Source organism: Semicossyphus pulcher, unplaced genomic scaffold, assembly GCF_022749685.1.
Source record: "Semicossyphus pulcher isolate SPU_LCO1_2020_fin unplaced genomic scaffold, fSemPul1.0.p SCAF_5, whole genome shotgun sequence".
Lineage (NCBI taxonomy): Eukaryota > Metazoa > Chordata > Actinopteri > Labriformes > Labridae > Semicossyphus > Semicossyphus pulcher.
Window position 1 is genome coordinate 6,732,156 of NW_027211726.1, and position 23,358 is coordinate 6,755,513.

A 23,358-nucleotide genomic window follows, 5' to 3' on the forward strand; every position below is an offset into this window, starting at 1 on the left:
ATTTATGATTGTGGTTGTTTGGACACAGTTTGACTGGTCTCGTTATTTCATGTCTTTTATGTATTATAGACATGTATCACGTGTTATCTTTGTATGTACGGCTGCTCACTGTTTGTTCATGTGCTGCTGCCTGTCTCGACCAGGACACTCTTGAAAAAGAGATTCTTTTCCTGGTTAAATAAAAATAAAAATAAAGAATCCTGCTTGAATAAACATCAGTATCCTTTTATATTTCCATCTTTAAGTATGTAAATCTAATAAACTCAGTGATCATTTTAAATATAAGCCAGTGGAGCTAATGTAATATAATATAAAAACAAATACTTTCCACCAGCACTTAAACGCACCATGCATAAGTGGATTTGAGGCTGTGAACGAGTCTCAGCACATTATCTCGTCCACACTTGTAAGATGATCCGTGCAACAACATTCATCGATCTGTAAATCAAAGCAAAGGAATCGATCTGCAGACATTAAAGCACTTTAAAAAGTGTTTGAACTTTTAGTTAGAAATACATCAGTGATATTTAATGTTGGGTTGTATAAGTTGTAACATTGTTACTTTTTTCAAATTTGTTGAGAGCTGTATTTGTTTCATGGTTTGAAAAATGCTGTCACTATAAATCACTCACAATAAGTCACCAATTTTGACACTTTTGTTTCTTTCCGTACATCTCGTGCTCACTCTGACTCTGCAATAATTTGCAAACCAAGAGTTAAATCGTCAAACTCTCCTTCACATAAACAGAAGAAGGAGCAGCTGTTGGGAGGTTTCATTGACATTCATGCTCAGCAGGCAGAGCTGCAGAGAGGCTGAATAACAGAGTCCAGCCAGGACAGCAGAGTCTCTTTATCCCCTCCAGTGTGGACTCAAACTCATGTGTTCACAAAGACCCTGTGTTTGTACTCTCTCCTTCTATTACTGCAGCCTCCACTTTCTTTCCTCTTCACGTACATGTACTTCCTAAGTTTCTCCGCCTTGTACAAACGTTCAATAAACACTCAATAAACTTTCAACACTGCTAACAGGACAGTAAACATGGCATCGTGTTGGTACAAGCAGGCTAATGTATTCGTTTCCACATTCCAGCCTCTGCCTGAATGGAAATCGGGGTCAATGTAAACACACAGTCTCACATTATGTAAAATGTAATATCATCACAATAGCTCCTCACGCCCGAGTGAGCGCTGCGGACTCGCCTGGGAAACGCTGGACGTCACCAGAAACACGAGCTCAGGTCACTGCGAGCTCACAGAGCAACATCACGGTCACAGAGAGACTCCTGCTGCTTTACTGGTTTCACTGGTGGAAAGATGCTCTCAAAACAGTCAAACCAAACAAACCGTGCAGCTGGTTAGCTTAGCTTAGCGTAAAGACTGGAAGATAGGGGAAACAGCTAGCTAACGTTGGTGTTCAAGCTGTGCAGATCTGCATGGTAGATGTAAATCACATGTGTAGAACAGATGTGTTTCTGCTCAGGTGACTCTTTATATGAGAGTCTGTCCTGCAGAACTGCTGACTTGGCTCTGTCCAAAAGTAACAGGCACAGACTTTAGGACATCATTGATCCCTGCCAGGAAATATTCCACCACAAAACCTCCAAGAAAACCACAACTTGTCATTTTTATACTTTAGATTTTAAACAGATTTAACAAAGAACATATAACTTGTGAGTTTTAGCAGTGTTGGTAGGTCGACTTTTTGGCTGACCGCCGAGGTTAGCCCTACACATGGGTCCGTATGTGACTGACTGACTGAGTGAGTGAGTGACAGTACTTTCAGAGCCATAGAGAGAGAGAGTCGCAACATCACAATGGGCTGCTTCTCCGCTGCTCCTCCGCTGTCTTCACCAACGTCCGCAGCGCGCACCTGCTTTCAAGCACGCTGTCATCGGCCTCTTAAGGACAGTCCTTGTAACACATTGCCCACAAAAGCGCACACTGACCTGATGCGGTCAGCCACATACTAGGTTTTGATCTCGTCTTGTTTAGATATATTATGAATTCCAAATGCAAATCCTAATAACAATATTATCTGAACTGACAAGAGCCTGAAACCGGATCACACAAGTTATTTATTTGTTGGTCTTTTACAACTTTATTGAGAGAGAAAGGACAGTGCATAGGGGAAGAGAGAATGGGGATCAATCGAAGACTGTAGCCTCTAAGATCACCTGATTTTACACACTTTATTTATATGATAATGTGTTCACATGGTTCATAGTCCTTAATTAATCTGTTGAATATATTTACCACAGGATACAAACACAAATCAATGCCAAGAAGGTGTTTAAAGTGGTGACCTACGGCTTCTTGTAGTGTGGAGCCCAAACAGACAAGAAACACTTTCAAATGAAGCTCAGCGTCAGATCATCCATTCATTCATTCACTCATCATTCGTATCACTCTCTATCTCTCATCACTCTCTATTCTCCTCTCTGCTGCCGTCAGTTTGTCATTTTATTGTGGACCACGGCGACCCTCCTCCATCCCACACCTCCAATCCAGTTCTTTAATGGCAAGGTTCAGCTCTTCAGGACATGCTGCATCCATCCTTCCTTCATCACCACTACCAGCATCTAGACTTCATCCTGGGGGGGTCTTATCCTGCTCTCGACCTTACTACCGCTTTTGAATTCATGAAGACGTAGCGATGGAGTCTAATCGCCAAAGACGTTGCACTTTGAAATAGGCAGGTCGAGCTCAAAGTGAACACAGGTTAACATCCTCGTGGATTCTTGGATTTACGAGGGTCACATTATCAGGTCGGAAAACCCAGTATTCCATATTAACCTTGAACAGTAACCCAAATTCAGTCTGGGAAAAAGTCATGTTACTGAAGTGGAGTTGTGGGTCTTGTTGCATCATGTATCTACTTAAGCAGCATCATGCAGCTTTAACAGATGTTTGCAGGGGGAGAGGAGAAGTCACGCTGCAGAGTATGAGCACTTGTGGCAAAGGTGTCGTTTGATTTGAAACCCTTGGCTGGTTTGTGACTCCGCTGCTGCTGTCAGCCGGATGATCCACACACAAACAAGTCGGACCCGCTGACTCTGCCCGAGTCTTACGCAACACGCCTTCAATGACTTCTCCCTCCCTCAGAACTGTCCTTTATTATGTGTTTCCCTCCCACACACTCTCACGCACACAAACTGTTGGCGTTGAAACTTTAGCGCAGCTGCAAGTTTCCACGACATGCCGCATGTTCATCCAGCAGACGAGTGGAAAAAAAAAATCAGCCTTACACGACGCTGAGCTTTCATTAAAAACATGTCGTATGAGATCATCCGTGTTTACCTTCTCACATCTGCCGGCAGCACGTTAGGATCAACTGAGGAAGGCCTTGAAATTTTAATTCAACACAAAAATAAGCAGAAATTAATCATTATTTCAGCGGCAATAGATCATATTGAAACTAAACATTTCTGGTTTATTTATTCCCCGTCTCTGCTTAGAGAGACTGACTTGGTCCACACAGGTTGAACTTGTGCTGTCTGGAAAAGACGACCACAGGACATAAGAGTGTTGCAGCAGTGCAGCAACATCTCTGCTCAGCGCTGGAAGTAATTACTTTTCCACATCTAAACAGTAACGAGCCATCCCTTGTTGGTGTAGGCAAGAGAGTTGAAGGCAATTTAGTCAGCTTGAAGCCTTTTTAACGTCGTTTTTATGTTGTAGTTTTATTTCTAAAACATTGACAAGTTTTTTTAGCAACCAAAGTTTCCTTTTAGATCCCCTGGGTGAGAGAAATTCATATAATTTTAGATTTCATTGTCAGATTTAAGTTTTGACAGTAAAACAAATGTTTTTTTCGAGAGTAAAATTTCCTTTCCATTGTTTTTATGTCCATCCATCCATCGGCCGGGTCGCGGTGGCAGCAGGCTCAGCAGGTTGACCCAGGCGTCCCTCTCCCCGGCAACATTTTCCAGTTCCTCCTGGGGGATTCCGAGGCATTAGCAAGGGGTCTTCTCCCAGTCGGACGTGTCTGGAAAACCTCAAAAGGGAGGCGCCAAGGAGGCATCCTAACCAGATGCCCAAACCACCTCAACTGGCTCCTTTCAACGTGAAGGAGAAGCGGCTCTACTCCGAGCTCCCCCTGGATCTCCGAGCTCCTTACCCTCTCTCTAAGGCTGAGCCCAGACACCCTCTGAAAGAAACTCTCCTCACCGTGATGTAGGCGATGACATCATCCCTTCACGCCTGACCTACATGCTCTTTCCGTGTCGGCCTTTACTGTCTCGTCATCGCCTCCTTTCACTCCTTATACTCTACACCCCCCTCACTTCCCATCAAAGAGCCTTTTACAAGGCTGCCAGTTTGTAACAGTTTATTTCTCACATAAAAAAGGGAGAAGAGTCAGAGCAGGACAAAAACACTCCAGGACAGGAGGAGTTAAGGATGCATGATACTGAATGCTTTGCCAGTAACGGATCATTTCCATGGCTGCTTCCTGATACGGATATTTTCTGCATGTAGTCTCATATTACGGCTCAAATCTCTTCTATCGATAAATGTAATATTATATCAAAATATCTAAGTATATCTCTGTTCCTTCCTTTCTGTGCCAGTTCGTCCAACATTTAACCCTGCTCCTTGTTCTCTCATGGCTCCCCGAGTCTTCAGCTTCTTCCGGACCTTGTCGCTGTTCTGCCTTTGGATATTTGTTCGCCCAGATCCTTACAGTGAGCCTTTTGTTTTTGCATCTTGTCTTTTGTGTTGAAACTAATTATCTGCATGTCTCTTTTTGTTAAAAAAACAACGTGAAAGTTATAATATTGATGCAACAATCCTGATAATACAACCAAAAACATATCAGATTTAATTTCTCTGCAGTGCATTTATTCTAAAGCAGGTGAGTTTTATCTCTTTCTCCTCACACCTGTCGCTGTACAACAATATGTTTTAGATGATGATTGTCCTGTATTTAAGACCCTACATCACCATGAGGGGTTTTCTGCTGTAACGTCAGTAAAAGTGGTGACTTCAGTCGACTAGTGCATCGACTGTTACACTGTAAACTCTAACAAGTTAAGTTTACTTAAAACCGATTACCTTTGGAAAAGTAAGTAAAAGAACTTAACTGTGTCGAGTCATGTGAAATGATTGTGTTTAGAATGAACATGCGTTACTTGAGTAAGCTGTACTTTTTTAAAGCTGTGAGCGCTTAATGTCTCCAAGTACACTGTAAAATATGATCAGTTCGTTCAACTCAAACCATTTGAGGAAACTATAAGACACATTTTTAAAGCGTATCTTCACCTCCAGGTCTGACCAGAACTTTCTTGTTAGATTTTTCAGACCCGCTTGGCGACTTTATTTCTAAAAAGCGACTTGCGACAAATTTAGTGAGCAGTGAAATATATCGTATTGTAATTCATTCCCATGTTTCTTGCTCAGAGTGATCGCAGCTCACGGCTCCTCTGCCAACAGCTCTGAGTTGCTCTCTGTTCTCTCTCCTCAGGCAGTCAGGGGGCGGGCGGGGCTGGCCTGGGGCAGCAGCAAGGAAGAGGACAGCGGCCAATCGGGCGGCCCGCTCACCGCAGCAGAGGGAGTTTGTGATTGACAGGCGTTAACATTCTTTTTTTAAATATAAATTTCATGATTCCGTGACTCTACATCACCATTGATGTGTTTCATCACAGTACAGCCATTTAATTTAGATTTAGCTACCGCACTGTAACATTTTGGAGTTTCGCTAATTGATTGGGATGAGTTACATCAAATTTCTTTGAGGATTGAGTGTTTATACTTACTTCTTTTATTAACATAGCCTGTTTTACAGTGTAGCTGCTCTCAAACAGACACACTGAGGGGCCTGCAGACAGAGACGTCCAGCCGCTAACATACATGTGAGCCTCACAGTAAATAATCAGCACGATTCTGAGATGACATTAGTGGGAAAATGCCACAAAAGGAGCAGCTCTGCAAGTCTTCCCTCGCTCCACTACCAGAGGGAGGGAAAGCGGGGAAGCCATTAGCCTGCGAGCAGTGTCTCATTACACGAGCAGGGGAACCCGGGCTTCTCCAGAGGACTGAGTAACCTACATCTCTCCTCCATCTTCTGTTACAGCGAGTAACAGGGGAGGAGAGAGATAAAGAATGAGGGAGGACACTTGTATATGTGGCAGGAGAGCTGCACAGACGAGTCAGGGAGGTGATAAAACAGCATGTCTGACCTTTACCTTTGACATCTGAAGGATCAAGGATTCAGACAATAAAAGCTCCACTGTCTGTTTAAATGACAAGCATGTGTTATGTAATTAAAACATTTGCATGGCATTTGCTGGCTCTCATGTGAGCCCTGAAGGTGGAACAAAGAGAGGAAACACAAATCATCCCTGCATGCTGAACAAACATCACTAAAAGAATCTCAATAAGAGCAAGATCACATGTCTTATATCATCCTGTAGATGCTTTTATCCTGAGTGTAAATGCAAGATAGCATCATGATTATCCTTCCATCTGTGTGACATTTAATGACCTTGGATTTCTCAGGAGACGGGGCTTTTACGAAGTGTGTGGGCCTTAAATCAAAGCCAAGAGGAAGCCCGGCGATCAGACATGACCGTCCAAGAAATGTTAGCATGCAAATGAGAATAAAGCAGACGCATCCTGCAGCTTTGCCTCAGTGCAGGAAGCAAACTTTTCTACCCAGTCATCCGATGATAAAAAGCCTACTAATGTCTGTTCTGTAACTAGACTTCATAACTATGGCTCATCGTTATATCACTGTTTTAACAATCCTTAACCATCCTGCATGCAGCCTGAGATCCTCCAGCAGAGGTCTGTTAGTTCAAAGGTCGAGGCTACAAACCGAGGAGGCAGAACTATCAGGAAGCTGTTTTGTTTGAATGGTTTTACTGTGTCATATTTACTGCAATGAATTCTTGTGATTTATCTTGTTTTTATGTCTCAGTAAAGCACTTTGTCGCATGTAGCTTGGGGCTGGAGCTTATCCCAGCTGTCATTGGGCAAGAGGTGGTGTATACCCTGGACTGACCGCCAGCGAATCACAGGGCTGACACACAGAAACAACCTCACATTCACACCTACGGGCAATTCAGAGTCAGCAATGAACCTTACGAGCATGTCTTTGGACTGTGGGAGGAAGCCGGAGACCCCGGAGGGAACCCACGAATGCACGGGGAGAACATGCAAAATCCACGGGAACCTTCTCGGTGTGAGGCAACAGCGCTAACCTCTGCACCACCGTGCAGCCTTGTTTTTGAAATGTGCTTTATTTTAGTTACAGGAAAGGTTACTGTAGATTTTTGTACATTTAGGCAGGACGTGCACCTCCTCTTCATCTCTTATCACTTCATTCATTCAAAGCTCTATTTAAGCCTCAAAAATCATTGAAGTTTCTCTTATTTGCAATGATGCCCAGATACTGAAAAATACATAATTAAAACAACCAAACAAAAGGTGGGCGCCGGTTTAGCTCAGAGGTTAAATCGTCCGTCCCACATACAGAGGCCACACACAGTCCTCCATGTGGTGGTTCCAGGTTCGACTTCCACCCTCGGCCCCTCATCCCCACTCTCTTTGCCTGACACTGTCCTCTCTATCGATACATAAAGCATACTTTGTTGCACATCTCACATTCATTATCAGCAACAAGTCTTCTGTAAATCACAGGGAGGGGGTTCAAATTCCTTTCCTTCGTTTTACAGGAGAAGTTCAGCAGACGTTACTTTTCTCGGCGCTTGCCAGTTTTTTTCTCCCCACAGTGGATTTAAAGTCGTTTATTCATTACCTCATGTGTTTTCAACTGAGCATGCTCAGTCTTACTGCAACTTCCTGCTTCACGATGCAAACTTTTAAACACATCCTCCACTGAAAGCTTCCCACAACAACCACGGTCTTCTAAAGTTTGACCTCTTAACAATCCGCAGATGCAGGATCAGCTGCTTGCTGTAAAGGCACACTGAGACTCTTAAGGCAGACTGATAGAATAGAAAAGAATAGAGTCCTTATTGTCCACAGGGTTGTAAATCTGCTCACCAAACACAACAAACAGCAACATACAAACAGACAGCATTACCAGTGTGAGTGTTTCCTTACCTGCGACACGGACCACCGCCCTCTCCGCCGGGTCCAGCACCGAGTCCTGACTCTTCCTCTTCCTCCTCTCGTGTTTGGACAGGTTCCAGGGTAAAGTGTCCCCCGGAGGCCCCACAGGTCCCGACGGGCAAGGGGACAGCGACCCCCCTGAACGCTCGCTACGGAAGGACGGCTCGCTGACGCAGGAGCGCTCGCTCAGAGTATCATCATCCGACGACTCCATCCTTATTCAGGGCTGCAGGGAGGAGAGGAGAGGAGCGAGGAAGTTAGGATAGATGGAGGGAGGAGAAAAAGATGTAGAGCAAAGGGGGAGGGGAGAGAAAGAAGGTCAGAAGAAGGGAGGAGGAAAGAGAGAAGAAGGAGACTGTATAATTCATTGCCTCGTTCAGTGGGATCACACAGAGGCATGAATGATGCAAAGTTTCGAAGTAAAAGCGCAGCAGTCATAATGCAATAATCAGAAACAGCAGGGTTAGTCATCGGGTCTGGACGGCTGAGGCTGCAGACCTACGAGAAGCGACCGAAGGGTTCCAGGGAGGTGATGAAAGAGGAGGAAAGCACATGACAGCAGAGATGATGAGACAGATCACTGAGGCCTGAGCGGAGGAGCGGAGGAGCAGCGGGCGTGGAGTCACTTTCAGATGAAGAACATTAAGGGAGATTCATGCCAAAAAATATGAGTGATTTATGAATATTTTAGCATCACTGATCTTCCTTACTTCCATTTCTTCCCATCTCTGCACTTAATCAATCAGTTGTATGTGCAGACCTCCTTTTCCTCCTGACCTCATTTTTAGCCATGCCAGCGTTGTGACTCCATGTGCGCAAATGAATGACGACTGAAATACCCCAAGTGTCGCGACATTTTGCACATTGACATTCTTCTTGCTCAGAGTCTCTGACTTTTCCTGTTGCACCATCACGAGGTCAAAACACCTGCTAATCATCGCCATGATTACACTTTGCTCTCAAGCATATTAGCATGCTGTAATTAGCATGTAGCTTAAAGCATCGCTGTGCCTAATTCATAGGGACGCTAACATGACTGATGACGCACAACATGAGGCGCCGGGTAGCCTCAGGTCCGGCTCCCACCCTCTGCCCCCTGCCGCCCGTCACTTTCCCTCCCCCTGTTTCTGACGCTGTCCTCTCTTCGATGGAGGGATGGAAAAGAGTGAATTCTTTAGCAGAGGCTATTCAGCAGACTGAGACAAGGAGCGACTGAGAGAGAGAGAGAGCGAGAGAAGAGGTTTCAAAGCTCGTCTAGTGATGCTATTTTTAAAGAAAAGTCAATACTCTGTGAAGACAGGAGGGAGCTTCTTCATCTCTTTCTCACTCTCTGTCCTTTCTCTCTTTTCATTCTCTCTATCTGTTGCTCGCCCCTCTCTGCACTATCACTGTTAATTGCACTGATGTTAATATCATATTTATTATGATGAAGGGAGCTTTGTGATGGTAGATCCTGGCTGTATGAGTGTGTGTGTGTGTGTGTGTGTGGACTCTGGGGACCTGATGTTCTGATCTGTCCATCACTGCTTCATTGAATCAATATGAGTCCAGACAGGATGAATTGGCTGTTACTGCTCTTACATTCAGAGGCTGTGGGCCGTTCAGACAGGTTAGCGATCGTCTGCTGGGAGTTCGGTCGCACATTTAAGTTTGATTACAGCTTAAAGACAAATCATCTGTTTTTAATGGCCGGTAGTAATATAAATGCATTTTTAAAATAAGGAGCAAAAACATTCTGCAAGAGTTTCCCCTGCAATAAAACTGTTATTATGTAACTTTGCTCACTACCTCTTCACCTGTCTCACCCTCTGGTGTCCATAAACAACAGGTTAGGTGGTTTTACTCTTTGCTAAGCAAGTTGAAAATAAGATGAAACCATGTACAAGTTAAAATGAAAAAAAAAACATATATGAAGAATTCTTTAATAATCTTTCTATCCGTCTTTGTTTCCTCAAAAGGGATGTTAGTCTTTCAAAATAAAAGTCTCACAAGTGGTCCAGTTTGCTTTAACCGTTATAAAACGGTCTCTCCAGCATCTCAGAAACTTCTGTCAACAAACGTCCAGTTTAACTCCCCGAACTGTGAGCATTTACCCAGACCGACTAACTTCTGCTGCCTCCCTGACAGCAGATTAACAGCGTGGTGACCCAAGCGCTGGTCACAGGGTGGGAATGTTTCTGTGAGCGACGTGTGAGTCCAACACAACGGCTGCGATTTCCATCTGAGCTGCTGCTGCCAAAATCCCTCCTCCTCCTCCTCCTCCCGCTGCTGGCCCCTGGCTGGACCGCTGGCAAAACCCCACTTCCTGAACCCCCGTCTCCACGGTAACACAGCCAGGAAGAGGTTAAAACCTTCCCAGAATCCCCTGCAGTTCTCTGGTGTATGGTTGAGAGTCTCTCAGTACTGGTGCTGCTGTTTCTTTGTGTGTGTGTGTGTGTGTGTGTGTGTGTGTGTGTGTGTGTGTGTGTGTGTGTGTAAAGTCAGCTTCCCTGCCGCCTGCTGACAGTGAGTCAGTGCCACTGAAACTAGTGGTTTTATAAATAGAGCAGAATGGAGCTTCAAAGCCAAAACGTGTCATTAGAGCTCCGTGAAATGAAAAAGATGTTTGAGGAGGAAAGAGAGAAACTCTGGACGAGAGAGAGAGAGGGAGAGAGAGAGAGAGAGAGGGAGGGAGGGAGGGAGGGAGGGAGAGAGAGAGAGGGAGAGAGATTGCTTCCTGCCTGATGAAACCCCAGTGAGGCATTTACTATCACACACACACACACACACGCAGATGTTTCACAGCTTTACATTATGACTGAAACAGATTTTATATCTTTCGCTGAACTGTCTTTTTAAAATTGTCTTAAAACAAAGTGAAACATGTCAAAGATGTGAAAATCAGGAAGTGATATCAGTCACAGCGCTGACACATACGACCTTTCACACTCGCAGTCACTCCTACTGTAATCTCTAACAAGTCAAGTTTACTTAAAACAAATTAGGACACTGATTACCTTTGGAAAAGTAAGTAAAAGAAGCTGTACTGTTTCAAAAATGTGAGAACTCAATGTCTCCAAGTACACTGTAAAACATGATGAGTTAGTTCATCTCAAACCATTTGAGGAAATCACTCAACTCTTTTATTTAATGTTAAAGTAAGTTAAATAAATTAAGTAAACAATACCTATTCCATTCAGTGACTGAACTTAACATGAGTGAGTATTTTGAACTTATCAGTGATGTAAGATGAACTTAGTGAAGTACTTTATCTCAACTTAAAACTCTCCTGTGTCGACTACCGATTACCCTAAACCTTTTAAGTTGCATTAACACAAAATAAATACCGTAAAATCTGGTGTATAAGACACACTTTTTTTTCATCTATTTATAAAAACATTTGTAGTTTTTGTTCCATAGCTTCCAGGTCATGTGACCCAGTGTCCTCAAATCAATGTCAGATGTTAACACTCACTTGGACAAATAAGACACACCTGGTTACATTGGATTTTATTGCTGCTTATATTTTTATGTAAAATGTTTTTTCATCATCTTGCCATTGCAGCCACCCTTACAACAATCAACATTACCCTAGGCTGCCGCTAGCTACCGCACTCGTTAGACTGAATAAATTAATGTAACAAAATGTGATCAATTATTACAACTTAAAGTGTTCCAAAAATTAGTATCACTCAAAATGAATGAGCACCACAATAATCTTACTACTAATTCATTAGGATGAGTTACGACAAGATTCTTTGAGGATTGAGTTAATTAAGATCGACTGTTAGTTTTTACAGTCTACAGGCAGCTTTAGAGTCAGCGATGAACCTGACCAGCATGTCTTTGGACTGTGGGAGGAAGCCGGAGTACCCGGAGGAAACCCACGCATGGACGTGGAGAACATGCGAACTCCACACAGAAAGGCCCCCTTCGTCCGAACTGGGATTCAAACCAGGAACCTTCTAGATATGAAGGGACAACCACTGCACCACCGTGCAGCCCATGACGTATTCAGTCCAGCTTATTATCACAAACAAAGGAGACTCGTGAGTGTTTACAGAAATGAGAAGGTGAATTTGAGTTTTTATTTTCTGCCATGAAAAGTAAAAGATTAAATTGAGGCAGATTTTCTGCCATTATTTATTTGGCTCATTGTTTCAGTTCTTCATTAATCTGTTCTATTTTGGTGTTATACATTTGTCAGACTCTTTGGGGTTTAGAAACAAAACAAAGAAAAACTCTGAACTTCTGAAGTGTCCTGAAAACAGACTTCTTCATTGTCAGCTGGTGTTTTACCATAAATCCACTGATTATTTATTCTATACTGTGTGATAAAATCACATAATGTGGATTAAAGTTCCCTCAAACTAAAGTCACATCTTTTTTATATTGTTATGTAATCAACACTCCTAAACTCAGATATATTCCATGAACATTCATGTAAACGCTCAACACCAGTGACCGTTTGACCTTTTGACCTGATCAAGAATCGGAGGATTAAACAACTAACAAAAGTCTTGTTGATGTGATTTTCTGTCAGTCAATAATATACTTATCCTCTAAAAACTAGTGTACTTACAGTAAAACTGTACAGACACATAGTGTAAGTATACATGCACTAAAGTTTGACACACGTGTGCATGCAGAGATCGTGTCTCTTCCTGTGACAGCGAGCAGCAGCTGAATCAGAGCGAGCAGAGATGCTGGACGTCTGACTCGTCTGATTTATAACCACGACCAGGATTTACATGGACACGCTCTGTTCCCACAGCTCAGCCCTGTGAGTGTTTGTGTGTGTCTGTGTGTGTGTATGAGTGTTTGTGTGTGTGTGCATGAAAAAAAGACATTGAAATAGAGCAGAGGTGACATAAAACAGAGATGAGGGAGACTCTGGAGGGAGGGAGATGTAAAAAGTAGCGGTTGGAATCTGAGAAAAAAGGGAGACTGAGAGAGAAAAAAGGGAGACTGAGAGAGGAAAGAGGGAGACAGAGAGAGGAAAGAGGGAGACTGAGAGAGAATAGAGGGAGATAAAGAGGGAAAAGAGGGAGACTGAGAGAGAAAAGAGGGAGACTGAGACAGAGAGAGGAAAGAGGGAGACTGAGAAAGAAAAGAGGGAGACAGAGAGAAGAAAGAGGGAGACTGAGAAAGAAAAGCAGATGAGCGGAGTAACGGCTGTAACGGTCACTGCTCGTCCTCCAGACAGCATTCCTCTCTAACCGTCACTGAAGGACTTTCACTCACATTAATGTTCAACAGACGGACATGCTGCTCCATTCTGCCTGACAGACTCTCAAACACAGAGCCACCTGAGCAGAAACACATCTGACCTACACATGTGATTTATAGTGCGCACACGGAGCTGCAGGAGTTCAATACTTAATACAGTTATGGGAGTGTTACCAATCATTCATTGAAGTTTTTGCTGAAAAGCAAATGTTACAGTGAACTCAGTGACCCTTCAGACTTTTCAGGACCGGTGGCTTGACTTGGACTTGAGCATTAAAGGGCCAGTTTGCTGATTTTCAATCACCTATCGTGCTATCATGGGGAGCTAATGTCATTATAGTAGGAAAAAAATGCAATTACGCTCTGTGCCTCTGGAGGACGCTATCCGCTTCTCCAACGGGCCCTGGAAACCTCTGACGGAGGCCAGGGAGCTAGCTAAACTACACTTCCTGAATCTAGGACGCCCGCCTCTGATGTCATGTCTCGTTCAAAATCGTCAGGTTTGACATGTAGACTGCAGACCTGAAGATGTTTTAGATGTTCCACCGGTATATTCTCGTCGTATTTCGGATTCTGTGCCGCTCTGAGCCGTTGCCTGCAGTGAAAACGGTAGTATTTCACTCCAGCGTCTCTCGCTGGGCCGTTCCTTTCAGAGGGAGGGGCGCAATGCACGCTGGGTGTTGTAGGAATGTAGAATGGGTAAAACCACGAGCTGTTTGTACAACTTTCTCCACAGCTATGGAGCCAATTTCAAATATCATTGCTTCTATCGATTACAGAGAACACCAGCTTTGACTGACAGTGGCTTTTCCAGGGGCGAACTGCTCCTTTAACTACATCCAGACTTGGAAGATGGACAGGAGGTCTGGGACTTATTTATTGATAAAGTGTGCCGTGTCCTTTTTGTTAAATGTAGACCTTTTTGATTTGTTTGTTTGTTGTTTGTTTGTCATCTCTTAGGCTGGGCTAAAGTGGAGGACTGAAACCCATCTTAGAACTCGGCTCAAACTCAACCTTGAGGACTCAGTCTCACATTCTTCTGTAGACTGAGACTCGGACTCGAACACTGCGGACTCGAGACTCGACTCGACATACTGAAGAAGAAAAAAGTTTAAAGGGACAGTTTAAGATCACGGGTGAAAACACAAGTCAATCCTGGTTGGTCATTAACAGATGGAGAGAATTGCGGGATTAGAAAGGATCCATAACTTATTCTTCATGTGTCCTTCCTTCTGCACGGCTTTTCGGTCTTTTGTACGTCTATTTAATGTATGAAATATATTGTAAGATGTGCTGTGTACAGTGCATGGAGGTCACAGTGGACAACAGGATTATAATGTTACATTCATGTTGGTGGAGACCGAGCTTTATCTTGCTGTTGGATTCTGATTATTTCAACATGAGTCCTAAAAACATTTAGCTTTCTCAACAAAATAACTATTACAGAGCAAACTAATCTGTTAGCTTGATGCTAAAAGTGGCATATGAGCGGTACAAAAACAAACTTTGGTCAACAATCGTCATACTATAATTATTAGTCTTATACAAAAATAGATACATGACTTCATCACTATGCAACCTGCAAACAGCTAAAGTTTAAAGTTTTTCACTAAATAAGTTCACTAACTTTCAAAACAAAAGCCCTCACTCATCTTTCCATCCACAGGTGTCCTGTAGTCCACATTAAAGCTGCTCGTAGCTGCTTCAGAATGATTCCACAACACCTTCTCTTTGACTTTAAACTCTAAACTTTCCTGCCTCATCACATTTGTTTTCTCATCTTTAACGACACATTAAAGCACGCGTGTTTTTAAGTTGAGTAAGAGGATGAATGAGCAACAGTTCCCCTTAAAACACAGCCGCCGGCCATGATGAGTAACACACTGACTGAGAGGATAAATGAGCGTCTAGACTCAGCTCCCACACACACACACGTACACACACACACACACACACATACATACATTGATACACGTGCATCACAGTGAAGCGTACATAAGCGTACGATGCTGTAGCTTACTACTCAGCATGACTGGACAGAGAGAGTTCATGAAAGTGAAAGAAGGACCATCGAACAGCAGAGTGAAACGTGTGTGGAGGTTAACAAGCGACGAATATAGAAAGAGAAACAGGCAGAATGAGGTATGGATCTTCCCTTTACTGCCGTCGTACACACAGATCAATATTTACAGCTTCATGAGCATCATTAAGACGAAACTCTTTCTGTTTCTCTTTGTCTTTATTATCACTATCATTCTCTTCTTCTTTCACTCATGCTGAGATGCTCTGTGCAAAGCAAAGAGCTGCAAACCACAACAGAGACTGTCACTTAGACTAATAGACACACGGACAGACAGAGAGACTGAGGGAGTGCCAGTGAAGCATTTAACAAACAGAAGAAGGATGATATATGGTGTCAATTATGTTCACAGATTAATTCCCAAACTAGATGTCGAGACACATCTGATGGCTGACAAAACAATTACAGAGTAAAGCACAGAACTTGCACGTTCTCTAAATCTAAGAATAAAAAATCACTCATTTGTCGAACTGACCAAAAAGCTGCAGCGGTTGGGAGTTACACGTGAGAAGAAAAACTGATGATTGATTTTAATAAGCAGTTTATCATTTATCAAGCAAAGATATCAAACCTTTGCTGTCATAACTGTCTCAAATATGAGGGTCTTTGTTTTAGATCGATGTACACTGAGTATGTTCAGACACTGTAAAAACAATCAGTCAGTTTAACTAGCAGTTAGTTTAAATATGTTGTGTTTATGTCATTAAATTGAAGTTAAGTTTTCCAACTTACAAAAATGATTTAATTGAACTTAAGAATGTAAGTGAAAAGGATTAACCTCACAATAAATTTAACTCACTATAAAAACATAATTAAGTTCATATCATTTGAGAGGTTAGTGCCGTTGCCTCACAGCCAGAAGGTTACCGCTTCGCACCCCGGTGTGGCCGAGTGAATATGAAAGACTGTGACGACAAAACAACTAAACTGTAGTTAAAGTTGAGTTAACTGAAAGATAACACGTGGATTTAACTAGGAATGTGTTTTTGTTTTGAGGTGATACAAATGTATCTTAGCTCATCTTCTCAAGTTAAGTCAACTAGTCTTGTCAACTTTTGGGCTGTCAGTTGGTGAAAGAAGGAATATGGATGTGACACCCTGGACCTGTGTTGTTCAAGTACTTCTTCTTACAGTTTCCACTTTTCACAATTATTTAAATTTAATGTAAACTTATTTTCTCTTTAATTTTATTCCAAACTGAATATGTTTTTGTTTAGTGTCACTGTGATTACCCATCAATACTTCGACTGCACGACAATATTACTGTAGAAATTATCAGTATTCTAGGCAATAACATTATAATAAGGCCAATTTGCTGCCCTTATAATACAATACGGTGCTTTTTTTACATACATTTTTGGATTTTCTTCTTATATATCATGTTTCTTGGTTATTGTACTACTCTCCATGTTCCTACAATAACTCCTTTGTGACAAATAAAGTGAACTGAATTGAAAACAAGCCATTTGAAGATGCCACAGTGAGCTCTGAATGTGTGATGGGCAGCCGAATCAGATCATTAGTTTCCACCATACTTGAAAACAATAAAGACAGATCCACTGTATGTCTCTTTCCTAGTGACGAATGAGTCATGATGCTACCTGAACTACATTCATGTCACATACTAAAGAAGTGCACCTCGTTATCCCCTGCCTCACAGACATATTGCTGCTTTCCCCTAACACACAGTAGTAAGGGGGTGTGTCTACGGCTAGCGCAGAGGACAAAATGGATGGAAAAGACAGAGTTATTTATATAATTTCACCTGAATACAATGGGATATGTTGTTTCTTGCTTGTCCTCTCCGATCTGGCTGAAGAGAACAGTCGCCTGCTATTGAGGGTCCAGCAGAAGGCAGCGAGTGACCATCTGCTACAAAGCTGCAGGAGGGAAAGCCCTGAATGCTGCTTTTTCTATTTATCTCCTCTCCTTCTCTCTCTGACTGCACCTTCCATAATATCACTGAGCGTTTCCAGACAGACAGACTGCCTGCAGTGGTGGAGTCCTATGGGAGTCCTACAGCAGGTGGAGGTGGAGGTGTGATAATGAGGGTTTCTCTAGAAGATGGATCAATACAAGCAGCCTCTTCTGCATATAGAAGAGAGTCATTGCTGCAGCTGGTGTCACCAGTTCTGCACGCATGCCGTCCTCTCCCTGTCTCTCTGTCTGTGGATGTGAAGAGGGGAATGTGTTTGCATGAATGGACATCAGACATGGAGACCATGCACGCAGGGCTGCAGACTGGAAGCCTCTTTGTCCAACACACCGCCTCTGTTTGCGTCCATAACACCAACTAATTACATTTATCCATTTGTGGCTGCTTGTGTGCCGTGTGCTGCTGAGTCTGTCATTATGGGAACAACCTCGGTAGGCTTCTCACGACCCAGAAACCCTCTCAGACTGACTGTCCGCTGGTTCTTTCAGCCCCAGCCCAACAGAGCACACATCACGAGCAGCGTGGTTAGAAAATGCACCGTTTCAGGCACTGGCTGGCTGTTATTGTGTGGTTATTGTGATGAAAATACACACAAAACACCTATTTTAATGAGTGTGCATCATTATAGAGGTGATCAACACGTTATTGATAAAGGAGCGAGAAGAGCATGAGGACAACACCTTATCAAGCCATATATTTCAATATACACGGTTTAGAATCAGGTTACAACCCAATAAAATGCCATAAATCGTTTGTTTTCAGGCTGTCGTGGCCATAATATAGCCTCTTGAGCTGATAGCGTTGATTGGTATCAATATTAATGATCATTTTATATCATCACCAGACTCGACAGCTCCTGAAAACACATGATTTTGATGATGTAATGATTCACGGGTTAGCAGGAATCGAAAAACCAGCATGCTCCACGAGAGCTCCGGAGCCGCTTACCTTCACCGGGCAGCAGCGCTCCTCGAATCCGAGCACAGAGCGAGGGAGGCCGGGGATGCTGCCGCCGCTGCTCCGCTCTCCTCCCCGGGAGTATGGATGGAATAATGTATGAAAGATTGGACGTTTTCCGCTCCGATTATCGGGCGTCCTGTTACCAACGCTTCCTCCTGAACCGAGCCGACACACAGCCACGGGAGGAAGAGGCTGTGAGGAAGAGGAGCAGGCAACGTAATCCTGATAGAAATGGCTGTCCGATTCCTCCTCCTGGCTTTCCCCCTCTCTCTCTCTCCTCTGTCTCCTCTCCACAACCCCCCACCAGCCCTCCTCTTCTGGTCACTCACACACTCTCTCTCTCTCTTTCTCTTCAATAGCCTGTTTTCACGGCTCTGACACTTAACCCATGTCTATTGAGTCCGTTAAGTGTCGCGGAAATTGAAATTTGGATTGTAGTCCTGCGTCATCTGTGGCTCGGCAGCACCGCCAAACCCAGGCCGAAACACACACACACACTCACACACGCACCCACACACACTTTCTCCCAATTTAGGGTGGACACAGAGGGAAAAAGGGCGTTCACTTTGGCATTTCCATTCATATGTATTTCAGGATTACAGAGTGGAAGTGGAGCTGCCTGCTGGAACTTTCACATCACATGAGATAGCATTAATCTGGGTTTTTATAATCCCTACACACACACACACACACACAAATACACACACTAGCTCCCTCCTCCCTCTCCAAACAGCTGGAGGAAGAAAGGGAGTAGCTCCAAAGCGATTGATTACAGATGGAGAGGAGTGGTTGGGAGCTGTGTTTGGGCTGCAGGGGAAATGTCCTCACAGTTTGGGTTGACCTTGAGTATGTAACCTCCCAAACCACTGAGGGTTCATAGACTAGACTTTAGAATCCGCATGTAATTCTAATGCGGAATCCATGTTCTTCTTGCAATCCTTAATCATTTAACTCCAAGGCATTGTTGCAGTTTGATTAAACTGATTTGGTGTTTTGGGGGCCGAAACGGAAACACTGGCAAACCCTGGATGTGAAAAATTTGCATATCTTGTCTGCAAAGTCAATTTATTAACCAATGGATTAAATCAATTTTAGTGACAAAAACTACAAACTCATAGTTTGGTTTTCTGCCAGTGAAACCTAATAAGGAATTTCAGCTATATTGCCACCTCCGATGTTCTAAAAAAACAAACATCACATGCTGTTTTGTCACCATAGACTATATATAAGAAAAAGACTTGCTAGAACAATGCTAGCACCTTAAACCTGCATTCTTTCTAATGGCCAGCAGGGGGCAATGTCTGCAGAAGTCTGCTTGTATGAAACAATAAATCTTATTGAATTTTGGTTTATCAACCAGGATAGTGACAGTGTTGTAGTCGAGTCACTAAACTTAAAAGTCCAAGTCGAGTCTCGAGTCCCCTGTTTTCAAGTCCAAGCCCGAGTCCGAGCCAAGAAAGAAGAATCCAAGTTGAGTCCAAGTAGAGTCCCCATTACCCGAGTCTGAATCCTAGTCATCAGTGCTCGAGTCCAAGTCGAGTCCAAGTCCTGAACTCAAGTACCACAACACTGGATAAAGATGTCGTCATGCGTATCCACTCCCATCATCCAAATATGGTCACTTCTGGATCAAAAAAAACAAAGATGGCGACTGCCAAAATGACAGATTTGAGGCTTCATAAAGAAGGTTCACAAACCAACTGGTGATGTTACAGTAGCTACTTATACTTCTTTTACACAGTCCATGATTTTTAGAGGTCCAATTCAACATGTCCAAGTGTGGTTAATGATTATATTAAGACAGCAAACATGGGTACTGGAGGGGTCCAAACTTGAATTTGGCCTTCATGGAGAAAAACACGGAAACTTTAAGCAACCACCTGGGCTAACCAACGTGCAGCCTCTATAAAAACTGAGGACATTAGCTGAACCCTTGTTTTGTATCCTACATGAGCAAAATATTTCAGCTAATTCTGCCCCACCTGGACGTGTTAGCTGGGGTGTTCCCAAACAATGTATGTTGGTGGGTTCACGAACGTTGATAGCTGATAAAGTGTCAACCGAACACGATGAGGTGAGGATGTTAGTGCTCCACAGAACAGAAACAGTATGCTACAGCCATCCATAACTCTGTCTTATTATGTGAAAAGGTTTATCCACACTGCCACCTAGTGACCAAAAAAGTGGCTTCCTGTCATACCACATTATGGGGGGGTGAAGTGTGCTGTGCAGAACACCACACCAGAGTCTGACTATGCAGGCGAGACGGTTTTAGTCGTCAGGATTAGAGTGATTCATGTAAACGTCCTTGTATTAGATGTGTCTGCCTGTCTGGCTCTTTGATTGATAAGACACTGGGTCAAACTGGAAGCTATCACTGGGATTGCTTTGTGTTTGTTGGGGGTGGCGGCGCACGTCTCTGTTGCACGATAATCCAGACTCTCTCATCCTCCATCGGAGCCGGTCAGAGGGAGAGAAGTCGTGCTGGATTATCTGAGCTGCTGCCGCTTTAATCAAACAGCAGCTAATGGACCGAGCGGCCACATGATCCGAGGGCCGCTGTGACCACAAACAAAGGGTAAAGTTCACCACTACCACTGCTCAGTTTTCATTATCAGTTAATTATTGAACAATGCTGCACTGATTATCCTTCAGTACTATCCGGGCTGTAAACCTGAAGCTCCTGACATGAATCTGATGTCTCTGGCTGTAATCTCAGACTAAATTCAATTTACACAATTGAAACCTTGTGATGCAGAGAGTCGTGGCTCCAGGTGCTGCGCTGTGTTCTTCTATGCAGCCGTGATTATCTGTTGTTTTTCAGGGAAACACTTCTTCATTTCCACAAGGGCATAAAGACACTAAGCTCTATTGTGTTTAATGGATGAGACATGCAATGACAGTTTAGATTGTGAGGCTACTTTATCACCAGTTTCTGACAGTCAAACATCTTTAACCTCCAGTTTGGCCTGGTGTTAACAGTCTGGGCATTTAGCTGCTATTTGCACCTGTGTGAGCTGAAGGGAAGAACCTGCTGTTCAGTACTTGTTCTTCGAGGGATCTGGAGGAACATGTAAGGTTACAATATGGTTTCTGTCGCAGTAAAACACTTCTTTGTTTTGTACAAAATGCGTAGAAATAAATTACTTATTAATAATTAGTTTTCAGCTTCCAAGTCTTATCAAATAATTACCGCTCAAATTAATGTCATAGATAAACAAGTTCGTAACAAGGATGATATAAATCTGGAGGCTTTAAGACCTCATCAAACCAAGGCAATTTAGTGCAAACAAACTCTGCTAACTTTTTAAGAGCTGCTTTGCAATTTCAAGGTACCAATTTGTAACTATATATGTCCATTCATCCATCATCTATAACACTTACCCTGTTCAGGGTCGCAGGGGGGGCTGGAGCCAATCCCAGCTGTCATTGGGCGAGAGGCGGGCTACACCCTGGGCTGATCACCAGTCAATCACAGGGCGGACACATCGAGAGAGACAAAGAGTACCCAGAGGGTACCCTCGCGTGCACGGGGAGAACATGCAGACTCCACACAGAAAGGCCCGCTACGTTCTAACCGGGTTTCGAACCAGGAACCTTCTAGATATGAGGAAACGGCACTAACCACTGCACCCTGTGCAGCCCTATGTAATTGTAGTTGTGAAAAATAAGGTTTACATGGTCATTCTCAGCCGCAATTGGTTTACACCAAATGCTAAGCAGAACAGAAAAAAGTTGTGCCCTCAATCTAGCTTAGAAAACCTTACACACAAACCTGCCATCATGTAATTCTGGTGGACAAGATATGTAAAATATGTGTATTGTAGAGTGTAATTACCTCTAAGGCCTCAATGGTAGCTCTGGGCGTGCCAATTAATCTCAGGCTGAGGTCTCTGGAAATAAAAGAACCTGCAAACATAAGGACTTATGACAAAAATAATTGCAGCCCTGAAACTGTAAAATTGTTGAGCTGCAGATAAAGACTAGAAGAACTAGAAGAAGAAGAAACTTTGTCAGCTCCAGAGCGTTTTCATGCTGAGTTTACCCTCCTGTGTTATCTGTGCTCTTGGCTCCATCTTGTGGCGGCCCTCGGTCCCTCCTAATCCCATCAGTCAGAGTTAAACTCTCCAAATTGAATTAGGACGTCAAACAACATCCATTCATATCAGCCCGTCACCGGAGAGGTCCCAACAGAGCGCTTACTCGCTAATCCATTCAATGATTTTCTACAATTGGGTCAGTGTGGGTTAAGAAAATGGACTGCAGTTAAACTTCTACTTACAGCAGCTCAACACAAGATAAGATGACCACAGCTGGAGGAGTCACATTAAATCATTCTCAGGCAGCTGTGGTGAAGCTATGGAGTAAAACTGTTGGTTAACTGTATGTCATCACTCACATCACTGGTTTGAATTATTTGCTGCCTTTTAATAATCAAAGCATGAAGCATTTTGTGGCTTTTTAAATGTACTGCTTCATGAATCAGGCCGATTACTAACAGCTGACTGCAACAAACAATAGTTTTAATCAATTATTTTTAAAGGTATAATAAGTAGGACGAAAATATAGACAAATTAAAATAATAAAAGTGAGTGAGTGTGTTAGTGAGTTTGTGAGCAGACCCTTGTGAGACCCTTCCCTCTGCATCTATTCTGTTGTTTTGCTTTGCACAGGACGTTTTCAGGAGGGGCGCTGTTGTGGTTCCCTGAGCCCATCACAGCGTATAGGTGAGTGTGGGAGTGGTTTAAATTAGCGACTGGGACCCGTTCAGAGCGGCGAACATGGTGACAGAGCGATGCGGAGTTGGCCTTCTTTCTGTTGGACAGGTGCACCTAGCGGGTAGGACAAGCTAACCGGCGGTTAGCATGCTAGCGCAAAGGTAACTGTGATGCTGCCGGTGTTAGCTCGGCGGGGTGGCGTGTTCTCACACGAGAGAGTGAGAGCGAGCTTCTGGTGACGAAGAGCCCAGGAGGAGGTTCCCAGTTTGAATGTGTCGTTGACAGAATGAAAGGAAATATCCTACTTATTATACCTTTAAATAGTTTCACACTAAAAAGAGAGAAAAAAAGACAACTGCGTAGAAAAGACAAGAGAAGAAGAA

General features: G+C 43.3%; 1 protein-coding gene across 2 annotated transcripts in view; it reads right to left on the bottom strand.

Moving 5' to 3' along the window:
• Positions 1-8,287, bottom strand: part of macf1a (microtubule actin crosslinking factor 1a) — a 228,581-nt gene extending 220,294 nt beyond the window's left edge. For both annotated transcript variants that reach the window (XM_069681889.1, XM_069681891.1), the window contains exon 1: positions 8,065-8,287. In XM_069681889.1, coding sequence (XP_069537990.1) covers positions 8,065-8,287 — 223 coding nt within the window. The remainder of the gene's footprint in view (positions 1-8,064) is intronic.
• Positions 8,288-23,358: the final 15,071 nt, after the last annotated feature.